We start from the raw sequence: 14949 nt of genomic DNA, 5'->3' as shown, positions 1-14949 counted from the left end.
TATATTGGTTAAGTTTAGATCTGAACTCAATTATATGGAATCTATGTATACAATAAATAATATTTTTTACTTGTGTTATGTTTCGGTTTATGAAATTGAGATTAAATTTTTTTTTCACAAATAATCTTCAAGTTTCAAGTTCAGGTTAAGGTTTTATCTTTCGTTTTCTCTACGCATCAAGTCGAATACTATTTGTAAAAAATATTCTAATTTTAAAGTCAGTCTTTGTTCTAATACTCTGTCATTAAATGCATAGTAAAAAATAACCAACTGAATATTAATAATTTATTTATAGATTTTAAGATTGATTTCAAGATTAACATATTTATTCTTATTATTAATCTTTTGTGTAGTCCGACCAATTGGTTCACTGATAATTTTATATTAGATGAAGATTAATATGTTGACTTTAAATTTTACCTTGTATTTCATGTTTTTGGCTTGTAATTAGCCCTCTACTGTGTATGTATGTATGCAGAGTAGCATTTATGACCAACCCAACTGTATATTGATGTTGGTGCCCTTTTTCATTTTATCCAATCAGCATTTCCCAGCTTGGTCACTGATTTTGATGATTTTGACTATGAGCTGATTAGTTAGAGGTGTTAATTGGTGATTAATTTATCATACCTTACCCCGAAGAAAAAGGCAGAAGCAAACAAAACCGGGATTCCATGTAGCATGGCCGTGTGCAATGTATGGTGGTTTTTGCTTATAGGAGTATAAAATCCAATTTTACAGGGTTAAGCGTATATTCCTCAACTTGTATAAGATAATTACTTTTTAATTTAAGTTTTGTCGGTAAGAGAATTTGATCCCCGCCTTACAAAATCAATGTTTTTTTGGGACCAAATGATAGAAAGAGTGAAGTCATCAGCATCCATTACAACAATGGAGCATTGCAAACATTATCTCTAAGGTTGTCCTTTAGTGTTGTCAAACTAGATATATTTATGCAGGAAGCAGGGAGCATTTTCACAAGGGGTGTATACAAATTCAACCGCAATACAAAATGGGAAATGATTATAGTTAGATATGGTTGGATTTTGGGAGGTTAATTTTTTTGCATTGATCTGTGCTAGACACATTAACATGTGCGGTTTATAATTAGCATGTTTGAATATGGAAATCAATAATCGTAAGAGTCATTAAAGAATCATTATTGCTGAATCTCATGAGACCATAAAAAAGTCATAATCACTTCCTCCACTCCACCAAAATAAAGACACTAACCACAGTCAAAAATCAGCTTCCAAATCACAAATTAATCACTTTTGTGAGGGAAAATGATATTTTAACATCATTTTTTGATACTATTTGAATATTGCACACGTGTCAAAATGTGATTAGATGATTTCAAATTAAAAAAGTTGAGACAGGGGTATGTTTGGAAAAAAAAAACCAAAGTTTATTTTTTAATTTGAAATCGTCCAATTATATTTTAGCACGTGTGCAGTGTCAAAATAGTGTCAAAAAAATGGTATTAAAATTTTATTTTCCTTTTGTGAGTGATCCTTGCTTCTCATTTAAAAGCTCTCACATTTTCCTGTAGAGCAAATCCCTTTGATGCCGGAACTGAATATATATTGTCCTTTTTCACGTTCAATTTCATTTCACAAAGTAATACCTCATATGGTCAGAAAAGCTATCTGGATGTTTTAAACCGTGACACAATTACACAGATTGATCTACAAAGTTACATCATATATATAAAGAATAAGGTCAAATTTCGATTGCTGCAGTATTAAAATGTAATTTATTTAAAACTCTTTAGTACAAATCATTCAATATTTTACTCGCTTTGCATTTCCAACCTTAATAATCTAGCTTATTTATTAGCATGTCTCTATTTCTTATATTTAGGAAAATTTGTTCCCAAATGAATGAAAGATGATCAAAAGGAAGAACTCCTACTTTCGAGGCTAAGAATGTCTTTCTCTTGTCAGTATTTTTTTCCCCACGTGGGTAAAGTAAACCAAGAAAAAAAATGTAAACCGGCCCGAGTCTAGAGAGAAAGAAAACAAATATGTTTTCTTCCTGCACCCCAATCATTACTAACTGCATCCCATATTAATGGAAAAAGACTAAAATATTCTCTCTAATTGCACTACGGTACATTATCATTGAGAATGTCTATCCTGGAGAATAAGATAGACAGAAACAGTGTTGTATAAAAATAAAAACTCGTCCCAGAAAGCATCATATATGTTTCACAAATTTTGTTCCAAAAATTTTATTTCAGAAAGTTTATTCTAAAATGTATTTCGTATTATCCTGTTCCACAGATCCTATTCCAAAAATTCCATTAAGAAAATTTATTATGAAAATCATGTTCCAGAAATTCCAAAAAAGTGATTTCAAAAGATTTTCGAAACAGGTAAACCAAAAGTCACTTTTACAAAGAGTAAAATGTCATTTTCAAAATTGTGGAGTGCATCAAACAATTATGGGGGTTCAGAAAAACAATACCTGAAAGCAAACTCGGACTGATTTAAAGATACAATATAATTTGTTGGGCCATTGTTTTTAACATCTTATAGAGTGACAAAAATGGGGAGTTACTCCCTGTACCTCCCCAATTCCAACCCCCACCCCCCCAATTTTTTTGGATTTTTTTTTAAATACAAAATTAATCTTTATGTTTTTTTTATTTTTACCGTTTTACACCTATTTACTAAAGTTAACCTACTCTTTTACAGTCTGCCTCAGTCAAAACACACAGACTCAAATTCCTCTCCTTCGTATTCCCACCNCCACCCCCACCAAAGCTTTTGAAACGCTCCTCCTCCAAACGCTCTCTGCAACTCTCACTCTCCCATTTATACGTTAAAAATATATTTAAAAATAATACATCAAAACATATAAATTACATTATTAAAATATCTGAAAATTAATATAAAAAGTAAACTAATAAAACAAATCTTAAAAATGAAATGGGGGGTGGAAGTTAGAATTGAGGAGGTACAGGGAGTAACCCCCCAAAAATGTTAGCCTGGCCAGAGGGAGAGACACCTTAACACGAACAAAAGAAACCGGTCTATTATTCGAAGTTAAAAAAACTATCGTGTAAATACAATGAAAAGTTTATGAATTATTTATAATAAGTAAAATAAATAATAATATATTAAAATATAAAAATGCTAGCAAGTACTTGAATAAGAATAGCAACTATTAATTTGAAAAAAAGCATGTTTGTAATGTGTCTTCGAATACACATATAAGAAAATTATCATAACACATAATGTCATCATAGAACATCGGACATAGTTAGGTCAAATAAACGTGTTGCCTTGTCTATCCACTTTGGGCACAAAATTGGTGGTATTATTCGGTTCTTTTTATTATTGTTCTTTTCATGTTTAAACATATAATTTATTTTTACTTTAATTTTTTTTTTCTCGCATTGGTTCTATTAATTTTTCCAAAAGAGGAAAATTGAGCATGTTTTTAAGAAAATTAATTCTGATATACTTTTTTATATTTATTTGATACTATATTTTTTATTTTCGTTTTTCTTGAAAAAATGTAAATTTTTATACTTTTATGACTATTTTATCCTTATATCCTGTGTCAAATAAATTTAAAAGTGTGTCATAGTATTATTGTTCTATTTTTAATTAGTTAATATGATGACAAATTTCTAGAAAAATAAATATTTTTTACAAATTAGTTTCTATGTAAATTAATTTTAACTTGTAAATGACTGAATATTTCTTTATCAACATAAAGTATTGTAATTTAAAATAAATTTCCATAAAAATTGAAATCTTTCAATAATTAGATGAAAAGTAACTTAGAAAAAGAAATTAGTTTATAAACATAGTATAATTTTAATTAACATGAATTGACATTTTCGTTTCCACCCAATTTAACCGTTACTATTTCATTTGAGTGTTTTCTTCTTTATTAGATAGATTAAAAAAATTACCGAGACAACAAAATTCATTCGAGGTTATAAACTTCTTGAAAACATAATTAAAATCTCTATTATTATTAATTTTTAAACAATTCATCAAAGTTATTTAAAATCATATTAATTTGTGGTGTTTTTATAATATACTTTTTTTTTGTAGTGTTTTATTCAAATAGTCAGCACTGCATATAAACATCTCTTAACGAATCAAAGTGAATACCGTTAAAGAAAAGAGTAATTCATATTTTATCAACAACTTTATAAAAATAAAGAAGCATCAATTATTTTTAATGTTATCTTTACCTTCCTTTTTATTTTCATTAAATATAATGGTAAAATTAAGAAGAAAAGAATAGCCATGTTATTTTCAGTGGTAGTTCTCTTCGATCTTAAAAAATATATATAATATTTTATAAATTACAAAATGAAAAGAATATAAAGATTGGTGAGTAAGTTGGTTTGTTTTGAGTATTAGATTTGTGTGTCATCTTATCATTGAATTAAAAAAACTTAATTGTGGTTAGAGGACACGTTGGGTATTTTATGTAATAAAATATCTAACACTGATGAGAATAGAATAACAGGTATTTTAGCTTTTACGTACCAGCAAATTATGGCCTACGTCATTGTCTAAATGAAAACGATGCATTTATGTCATCATGAAAATAAAAACAATAAATTAAAATTCTGGAAGAAGTATAATATGAAAAACTGTTTTTTAACATTACTTTTTTAATAATTTTTTTATAACGTATATATAATAGTTTGTGATTGATTCGTTTTAAATATTTTTTAAATATAAATTTAAATAGACTAATAAAATAATAATACGTGTCTCGTTGTCAAAAATATTATCAAAATATCATTATCCGAATAAAATTTGATGGAAAACAGAAGATGTTGAAAGGAATAATGTTGGTGTTGTTTATTTTGTACATATAGTTAATGGAATTATTATACACACGAATGTTTAAAGAATATATGTTTGATTTTAGAAATAAAAAAAAAGATGAGAGAATCTTTGGCGTGAGATGTTGGATTGCAATGATTTGGTTACACTTCCAATCAAAACCTGATCGCACCCAACATGCCTACAACAAAACCAAACCATAGATAACTACTAAGCAACACCAATCTTTTCAATTACTATTTATTTTTTTCCACTTCTGTGTTTGTGTCATTTCATTCTGAAGATGTGTGATTTAAAAAGAGGTGAGTTATGGAGTTTGATTTGATAAGTTATGTAAAAATATTTTGTGACTAACGAGTCATTTTTACTAACGAGGTGAGTTATGGAGTTTGATTTTGTCTATTTAATATGCAAATAATTTAATATCTTAAAAGTACTTTAGGATGATTCTAAACTTATTATTGTATACTTTAGACTTAGTATGATTATTTCCCTTCTGATTGAATGAATAATTGCATTAAGTGCAAGATTTTATATTTAATCCAATTTTAGATTATACATTAACTTGTAACAAAAATGAGATGGTTTAATTAGACCACAAATTAAGATTAGTTTTTCAACTCAATAAGTAGTAGGATAAGTAGTTAATTCATCTAAACAATAAAGTATAAATCAAACTATAAATATTTGAATGAAAGCGTAGATAAATATTCAATAAGTTGAAGTACAAATAATTATAATTAATCACATTCAACTTCAACATAAGAGAATTTAATTGCTCGTATAATATTGTAATATAAGTCCAACATCTAAACATGAAATTTATAAGAGCATCTCTTTAGCCTCTCGACATTGTATTCTTACTTTATTACTATTTATTCACTTCTCCATCCGTTGCTTAAAACCAAGACACAAGGTCTTTATTTATAAAAATTTTCATTGATGCTTAGCATCGGTCCTAAACGCTTAGTTGTAGAGGTTTCCTTCTAAGGAGGATTTTTTACTTTCTTTGTCGCTTTAAGTATTCAACGCCATTTTCTTGTTGTTTAATTTATGCACTGCCTTTGACTTTTTCTCTTAACCTCTTTTAGTGCTTAGCCACAACTTTCTTGTCACTCAGCTGCAAAAAGTCATATTCTATATCTTTCCAAACTGTTTTTGTCAATGACAAATTTTTTTAGCTCAGTTGTATCATCCTTTAATTTCTTGAAAAATTGCTACAAATCACAAAAATATCAATAATAATGCTTCTTAGTACCTCATTTAATTCTAGGCAAAATGGGTTTGATTTTTAAAAAAAGATATCATTAGATGTATTTTAAGTGCCAAAATCATATGTCAAATTAAGTAATCTAGATCCTTATCAACTTTACATGTCACTTGTGAAACTATATTCATCCTGAAGTTCTAATTCACTTAACAATCAATCATCTCTTTTCTCCTTAGATATTTATCAAATTAATTTTGCTTAACGAGAGAATTATTGACTCATCTAACAATTAAATATCATCTATGTATCAAAAGAAAACTTAATAGATTGAATCAACAAAACCAAACTCGATCTACAACCTAAAACTCTCTGAACTTTTAGAAAATGCTTTTATTCTCAACAAACAAATTATTCGTCCAATAATCTAAATTACCTGAAAGCATTTCTTGATAAAGAAGTAAACAATTTGAATGGATTTTGAAATTTTAAATTTTACAAATGACTAGTTTAATGAATCTACATAATTTAAAAAAACTTAAAAGATATGTCAAATCAACCAATTGATCTTTTAACCATCATACATCTTTTCCAAGTAAAAAATACTACATATAATTCAAAAATACCTTCAAATAAAATGATTTAACTAAATTGATATATCAAAATCATTCAACAACTCACTAAACTACAAAATCTTCTTTTAATCTATATTTTTTATTCAATATTTAAAATCCTTATTCCTTATTCGAAATAGGATTATCATAACAAGTATTACTCAAATACACATAAAATATATAAATCACATTAATCCAGTATCAATATAATTTCATCAAGTATTCATTAATATTAATTATTAAATTCACATAAAACGCTATTATAATTGTCAACTGGTGACCTTAACATACAATACAATTTGAAAATTGGACTAGCTTTTCTCGTCTAGTCCAATCTCTTAACTCTAACAAAACTCTAAGAACTTTCACTTTTAAATAATAATATACGTGCATAGAAAACTTAAATTAATAATATAAATATAATCTAACAATTATAAAAGAACAAAGATTCATCTTTAATTCTTTTGAACCACAAACATAGTTATATATATACATACATACATATATATATATATATATATATATATATATATATATATATATATATATATATATATATATATATATCATGTATTCTAATATATTGATCTTGTGGACCTAATATATATTATATTTAAATCCCTTATCCATTGTGATTTGATTCATTGTAATCTCTTTATTTTATGGAATTAGTTTATCTTATATATTCTAACATCTTTAACTTTTTGTACCAATTTTATCTCAGTCTAATACTATCATTTATCTTATATATTTGTTTTTAATTGACTTGTACAATATTAATTAATAATTTAAAATATGTGGATGGTCAATCTCTATATAAAAAAAAAAAACAGGGAACACAACTTTCCTCATTCTATGTAAGATTCGATTCTGAATGTAGGTCAATTTAATGATGTTCAAACGCAAAGTGGATATTAGGAGAAAGTAAAAAAAAATAAAAAATAATACATATAAGATTTGTAATTGAAAATTTTGAAATATATATAAAATTTATTTATTTACACATTTGTTAGGACACATGCAGAAAAGTGTCTCTTATCTGTCAATGCCTTCTTTTCTTTTGACATATTTACTTATTGATACCACCACTCATCTTCCTTTTTGTATGTAAATACCAACCTTCCCTTTCCATACTCTTAATCAAACTAAAACTTAATCTGTCACTCTTTCAACCTTATCAATTTGCCAACAAAGTGGTCATTTCTAATTACTGAAAACAAAAATCTTCGGATTAATAATACTGTCTGAGGAAACTTTGTCATTATTTAAGATGGAAAAATACAAGCAAAATGTTTTCATTCTTTATATATTTATGATCAAATTCAATAGTCATATTTCATTTTTTTTTATCCCTATCCTATTAAATAAGGATGGACACTTGTACCCGCTCAATGTTTTTAATTTACAAGTAAATATATTTACCTTTTTATTCTTTTTACTTCTTAAATTTATACATTTGTCCTCTGCCAAATAATAGAGAAATTTTGAATCTATCACCGGGTAAACTCCAACAAAGGAAAGGAGCTTGGTTATTCGATTTATAGAAATAGAAAAAATTAAACCAAATCTTTTTAAAATCTTTTTATCCGAAAATTAGTTATAAGTTTTACATTAAATTTGTAAGATTGAGATCAGATTGGGCATTTCAACTCAACCCTAATGAAATTAATTGATTTGTTGGTTAAAGCATTATCTAATCTTCTATTTGAAGGTCACAGAGAGATATGTACATAATTTTTCCAAATTTCAAAATATTTTACTGTGTTTAATACTATTTGATGTATATGTATGTATCTGTTGTTGTGTGCCTGTCTGTCTGATTTCATTTCACCTCTCTTTCCTAACCCCCAAGGCCACGCCACTGTCACTTTCCCACAATGTGCACCAATAACAACAATCTCTCACTTCCCCACTAAAATCTAATCTGGGTTTCATTCTTCAGAGGACAAAGTTTCGGACTTTGCGGGATTCGGCTTGTTCCACTGCTGTCATGGGCAAGGTCGCGGTGGGAGCTGCCGTTGTCTGTGCTGCCGCCGTTTGCGCCGCGGCGGCGCTGGTGGTGCGCCACCGCATGATTAGTTCCCGCAAATGGAGTCGAGCCATGGCCATACTGAAAGAGTTCGAGGAAAAGAGTGGGACCCCGCTTGCGAAGCTCAGACAAGTGTGTGATGCCATGGATGTGGAGATGCACGCAGGTCTCGCATCTGAAGGTGGTAGCAAGCTTAACATGTTGATCAGTTTCGTCGATAATCTCCCTACTGGGTTCGTAGATTTATCCATCTCTTTTCCCTTTTCACATCTGTTAGCTTTTCAATACTAATATTTATAAAATATGGGATTTTTTTGTCTATATTTTTTTAAATAAAGTTTGTAGTAAAAAGAGTTTGAGACACTTGAGGATCAGGATGTCCGGGATTTGTTGACTGTCTATTTGTCCTGCTCTCTGGAACGTTGATCTTGTTGTTTTATTTGACTTTTAAATTGATTTTTGGCTAATCAATGTTTCTCCTTTTCCTTTTTTTTTTTGTTTTTTTTCTGCGTGCTGTTTATTTTACGTTCTGAATTCTGATACGGTGAACTGACAAATTTGGATCAGTGGTGTAGTAGTTCACTTCATTATATGCATTATGTCAATTATGATCTTATTGTGTTATTGGAATGTTAAGAGTAAAGACTGGAGTTTTTTTGTTTGTTGTAAATCCGGGGTTTTTGAAACTCATTATGTGATTAAATTGGAGGTGTTTACTAACATATCATTCATGGTTCTGTGACCCTCTGGATTATAACTGTTTATCACTAAAGCGTTTGATTGTTTATATTGTGGTTTGAAGACCCTGCAATCGAGATGACGAGAGAGAAATATGAACTAGTTATTCTTAAAGATTTCTTCTGTGTTAGTTCATTGATCACCACATCCATTGCATACAGGGATGAGAAAGGACTCTATTATGCACTGGATCTTGGTGGCACAAACTTCCGTGTCCTTCGTGTACATTTGGGTGGGAAAGAAAAAGGTGTTATTGGCCAAGAGTTTGCAGAAGTTTCAATTCCTCCACATTTGATGACTGGTACTTCGGAGGTAAGTGTGTTATGGGAAAATCTATTAGACTATTAAGCGTTGCTACACTTTGATACATATTCATTATGTTGTTACAGGCATTATTCGATTTTATAGCAGCAGCTCTTGCCAAGTTTGTTGCTTCAGAACCAGATGGTTTTCATCCTCCACCCGGCAGACAAAGAGAACTGGGTTTTACATTCTCATTCCCAGTGAGGCAAACATCAATTTCATCCGGGACTCTGATTAAGTGGACTAAAGGTTTTAATATTGAAGATACGGTAATTCTTGTTGCCTTCATGTTATTGAATAGGAGTGCTAGTAGTCCTAGCACACACTTTTTTACACCTACTATTGGTTAAATATACGAGAAAGTACAGAATCACAAATGAAGCTTATTAATTATATTTGAAATGAGAGCCACAAAATTTTTTGATCCCATAAATTTTTTGATCCCATAAATTCAACCAATAGTTATAAAGCCTATTGTTAGCATTTTTCGATATTCAATTTTACTTGTGCAGACACTATTTTCTTCCTGTCACTCATCTTAATTACACTGACGTATAGTCTAGAAATTTGAACGAGTCACTCTCTCTTGTTGTATAAAGTTTTGCAAGTCTCCAGATATTGCAATAGTACAATCATTATTTGCCTCATTATAATTCAAAACTGCATCCTAGCCATAAGATCTTCCATCTTTTTAGAGAGTGAATTTCTTGTTGTTTCTCTGATCTCTTACTGAGCATGGATACTCCTTCATTGTTTGTTTGTAGGTTGGTGAAGATGTGGTGGGAGAGCTAACCAAGTCCATGGAAAAAATTGGGCTGGATATGCGAATTGCTGCTCTAGTCAGTCTCACTCTTCTCTCTTTTTTTATTTATATTTTATGGCCAGGATTTGAGTATGACGATTTCCAATGTGTCTGACTGAGTTTTTTGAGTTACAAGATTTTATTATGTCAGTTTTATTTTATTTTAAGTCATTCTTGGAAGTTTAATATATAACCTGGAAATGAAACTTAACTTGCTGATTTGATGTAGGTTAATGATACCATTGGAACATTAGCTGGAGGCAGATTCTACAATCAGGATGTAATTGCTGCTGTGATTCTTGGTACTGGGACAAATGCAGCATATGTAGAACGTGCACATGCTATTCCAAAATGGCACGGCCTTATACCAAAATCTGGAGATATGGTATGTGGGTTATGAATATGTGAGATTTAATTTCTTGTGAGCGAGTTGCTTTACCGTGTTTCTATCTGGTGCCGAAGCATGCTCTGATTATTTATTTCTAAATGTTATAGGTTATAAACATGGAGTGGGGTAATTTCCGATCAAATCTTTCTCTTACAGAATATGATCTGGCTCTTGATGCTGAGAGTTTAAACCCTGGAGAACAGGTAATAATCGTCTATAGTCTCCATTTATTTAATTAACTAATGCAACTCTAACATTATTCCACTGTTGTTCACAGATTTTTGAGAAATTGATTTCGGGCATGTATTTGGGGGAGATTATTAGGAGAGTTTTGTTGAAGATGGCTGAAGAAGCTGACTTTTTTGGAGATACTGTTCCACCCAAATTGAAAGTTCCTTTCATACTTAGGTATGCTAATTCATACTGGCAAACGTAGTTGTTAATACTGCACTGGTGTAGAGGTGGCCAGTGGCTGCTATTTGGCATTTGTGTTGTGGGAGTCATGACTGTGAATAGGAATCATCGTCTCTCTCGATTTTTGATAGAGAGAGAGATACAGAGAGACCCGCCATTTTTTCTGTCACTAGAAGTTCAAAATGAATATGCGATCAAACAGCAGTGCTGGTAAAGTGCAGCTCTGTTTCTGGCAAATCCGCCGCACATGTCAGTTCTGGTGTTGTTTCCAACTTTCCAGTGAACCCTTATCTTCTTTCCTTCTGTTCTGTACTCTCCTATGGGGCTCTCTATGTTCTGTATAACAGACCAACATGGGTCCTCCATTTCACTGCTCTGTCCCTTCTTTTCCCTGGTCTTCTTAGGTCTGTTTGGTTAACGCAATAGGATAAGAGTGTGTGAATTACGTAATTAAGCACTTGGTGAATAATTGCTTATGTTTAAGTTATTTTGATAACCAAAGAGAAAAAGTAAGGTTAAATTGTTTTCATATTAGTAAGTTATTTTGAAGAGCTTCTTGGAATAAACAAAAATTAGCTTATGGATAAACCGTAAACCATTTTCATCTGCTCTTCCAAACACTTGCATAAGGGCTTATGTCATAAGATAAACCTAAAGTTCTAAATAAGCTTTTCCAAAGACACCATGATATGAATTCAGTAAGCTCTTGTCCTATCCTGTCTTTGGTAGACACAGAATAACAACTAAATAGTATTATATTATTCTATCATGTGTTTTGAGATGGACCAAATAATGGCATGTGATGCAAGTCACAGTAGATGGCAAAATTACCCTTGTGACGCAATTGCATATAATTTTTTGTAAGTTAACTTTGATAGTTTTATCAAACTTTCTATTATTTAAATTATAAAAAACATTAAAGTAACAAAATAATTACATAATTTTAGTAGTTATTTAAATCTATAAATATCTAACTTTAATATGGATGCATTGAATTTTAGAACTATTATTTCTAAATCTTGTATTGAACTCAATTAAATTTTAAATTGTAAATAAATTATGTAAAGTAGCAAAATAATTTTAACTAAAAGAGTGTAACACGTAATGTACATGTTTTATATGCTTAAAAAAATTCATTCCCATTAATAACATGGAGAATGTGGATGTGATGATAACTTGATTCGTGAGCTGCCACTGATAAAAAGGAGCACAAGTGATGCAGTGAGAGTGCAAATGAAACACAGTACGGGGACAGATGGGCGGAGAGAACTTAAGTGGAAAATATTTTAATCTTATCCTGTTAGCTTCCAACATAGCATTCGTCACCGGGTATAATTTGACTGGTGAAAAAGATAGGATAGGATTAGGTGATAAGGTTGTCTGATCATATCCAATTGGTTCACAAAACAATGGATTAAGATATGATATCTTCCTTACCACGTTCACCAATCTATCCCTTAGTTGTAATGAGTTTTGTCTTCATCACTGCTGTCTCTTTTTTTTTTTGTTCTTTGACTTACGGTGCTATTGACTCGTGTGTTTAGCTTAAAACTACAATTTTTTACAACTTAATTTTTGGTATGTATTTTTAAATGTTTAAGGATTGATACATGACTAGTATAAATTATATAACCTATATTCATAACCTTCAAAATTGTGGTCATTCCATTATGCCTGCCACATTGGTTTTAAGGTTTGGCCACTTAGCGCCACTGTCTGGAAATGATTACTGGCACCAAACAGTCGATTTTTTTTGTCTTGGATTATACCTGTCAATATTGGTTCATGACCTTTATATGGAGTATTCTTTTACTGCATATTTACGTGCCAGTAATGATTCTGATGCTTAGCCTAGTTGTTTAATTTCATGAATTACACAGAAACCTGAGAAAATTAAGATGCGTGCTCTGTTTAGACTTTTTGTGTGGACCATTTCAGTATCATCATGTATTTAATTTTTCACAAAGTGTTGTTCCCCCCTTTTCTATTTAATTCTTATTTCTCAAGATTGCTTGATATTTGCTCTGTTGTTAATTGATGGCCAAGCTCGTCACATGAACTAACTTGTGCATCAATTTTTTTTTTGGAACTTGTAAATCAAGACAAGAATGCTGCCATACGAGATTGGGTTGACATTGCCTCTTTTGGGGTTTGCTTGGTGGTTGGTAAATGAACATGGTGGGGAAAGATTTATTACCATTTCTTTAGGCGGTGTAAATAGGGAAATGGTAATATTATTCTCTATGTATAAGCTTAAGATAGAAGGACAAGTAAGAAATTCTTTTGTGGCATTTTTGGGATTACATTTTCATCCGAAAGTGTGGCGAAAGTTTTGGGTAAGAGTGGAATGTGACGAAAGTTTTAGCCTGTTCATTTTCAGCTGTTTTTTTTTCCTGTGCTCATACCAATCAATCTTAATAAATTGTATTCACTGTTTATGCTACCTGTGCCCTTGTTGAATTGCATAACCCTTCATTGCAACATATATTCACTTTTAGAGTTTTAATCATTTTTATTAGGACACCTGACATGGCAGCCATGCACCACGACACTACTCCTGATCTTAAAGTGGTTGGAAACAAATTAAAGGATACATTAGAGGTATGCATGCTCTTCTGCGATTTTGAAATATTGCTATCATGTCTCACACCATTCTATAAATTACTTTTTCTTGAATTGGATGTGTGTGTGGGGGGGGGGGGGGGGGGCAGAAATTATGATGATAAGATAAACTACACTACCTATTCTTTGTGACATGTCTTTTAAAGTAAAAAGCATCCTGATTATGTTTAGGACAATAAAAGTTGGTGCTTCTAATGCTCCTCATTTTGTCAGATCTCGAACACTTCCCTAAAAGTGAGGAAGATTGTTGTGGAACTATGTGACATTGTTGCTACTCGCGGGGCCCGCCTTGCTGCTGCTGGTATTTTGGGCATCCTCAAGAAACTAGGAAGAGACACAGTTAAGGTTGGGGAGAAGCAAAAGTCGGTGATAGCATTGGATGGAGGATTGTATGAACACTACACTAAATTCAGAGAATGCCTGGAGAGTACACTGAAGGAATTGCTGGGAGAGGAGGCTGCTGAGACCATTGTCATTGAGCACGCTAATGATGGCTCCGGCATTGGTGCAGCCCTTCTAGCAGCTTCTCACTCCCAATATTTGGGAGTGGAGGAGTCGTAAATTATTGCCGAGGGAATGTAATACTAGTTTCATTTTTTTCGTAGGTAATAGATCAACACATTGAAGCAATGATGCCTTGGTTATTGGTCCTGCAGATCATGTCCACCGGGGAGGGCTCTCTCTCCTTACTGGGGCATTTCATTATTTTGGTTCGGGGTTTGTTTCTCCTTCGTTAAGGAATAATATCAAAGATATAAACTTAATCATGAGTGACTATTCACCTTTTGCGGATGTAGCCAACCGGAATAAATCAGGACTTAATGCACTGACAAGCCTAAGGGCTTTTTTATTCAAACCATTTCTGAGTTATCAGGAGTTGTTGTTGTTGCTGTTATTATTATTGCTGTAGTATTTTATTATCTTGTATGAAACACGCTAAGTTTTTCAATTTTTTGTCGGTGATTTACCTACGCCAGCGAATCTTGGATTTGTTTTTTTCTTTTTCTTG

At 31.1% G+C, this 14949-nt stretch overlaps 1 protein-coding gene across 1 annotated transcript; it reads left to right on the top strand.

Moving 5' to 3' along the window:
• Positions 1-8438: 8438 nt before the first annotated feature.
• Positions 8439-14816, top strand: LOC106768708 (hexokinase-1). Its single transcript, XM_014653980.2, has 9 exons — positions 8439-8906; positions 9573-9723; positions 9801-9983; positions 10479-10553; positions 10746-10901; positions 11012-11107; positions 11182-11312; positions 13838-13919; positions 14154-14816. The coding sequence occupies exons 1-9, from the start codon at positions 8635-8637 to the stop codon at positions 14499-14501; spliced, it is 1494 nt and encodes a 497-aa protein (XP_014509466.1). The 5' UTR covers positions 8439-8634; the 3' UTR covers positions 14502-14816.
• The last annotated feature ends 133 nt before the right edge of the window (positions 14817-14949 follow it).

This window comes from Vigna radiata, chromosome 7 (assembly GCF_000741045.1).
Source record: "Vigna radiata var. radiata cultivar VC1973A chromosome 7, Vradiata_ver6, whole genome shotgun sequence".
NCBI classification, from domain to species: domain Eukaryota; kingdom Viridiplantae; phylum Streptophyta; class Magnoliopsida; order Fabales; family Fabaceae; genus Vigna; species Vigna radiata.
The sequence above is the reverse complement of the archived record's forward strand: the minus strand, read 5'-3'. Positions and strand labels throughout refer to the sequence as shown.

Bases quoted from the DNA above. Each gene is read 5' to 3' on its own strand.
- LOC106768708 (XM_014653980.2), top strand. From the start codon at position 8,635: ATGGGCAAGGTCGCGGTGGGAGCTGCCGTTGTCTGTGCTGCCGCCGTT. The intron at 9,724-9,800 runs GTAAGTGTGTTA...ATGTTGTTACAG, and splicing joins TGATGACTGGTACTTCGGAG to GCATTATTCGATTTTATAGC. The intron at 10,902-11,011 runs GTATGTGGGTTA...TAAATGTTATAG, and splicing joins TACCAAAATCTGGAGATATG to GTTATAAACATGGAGTGGGG.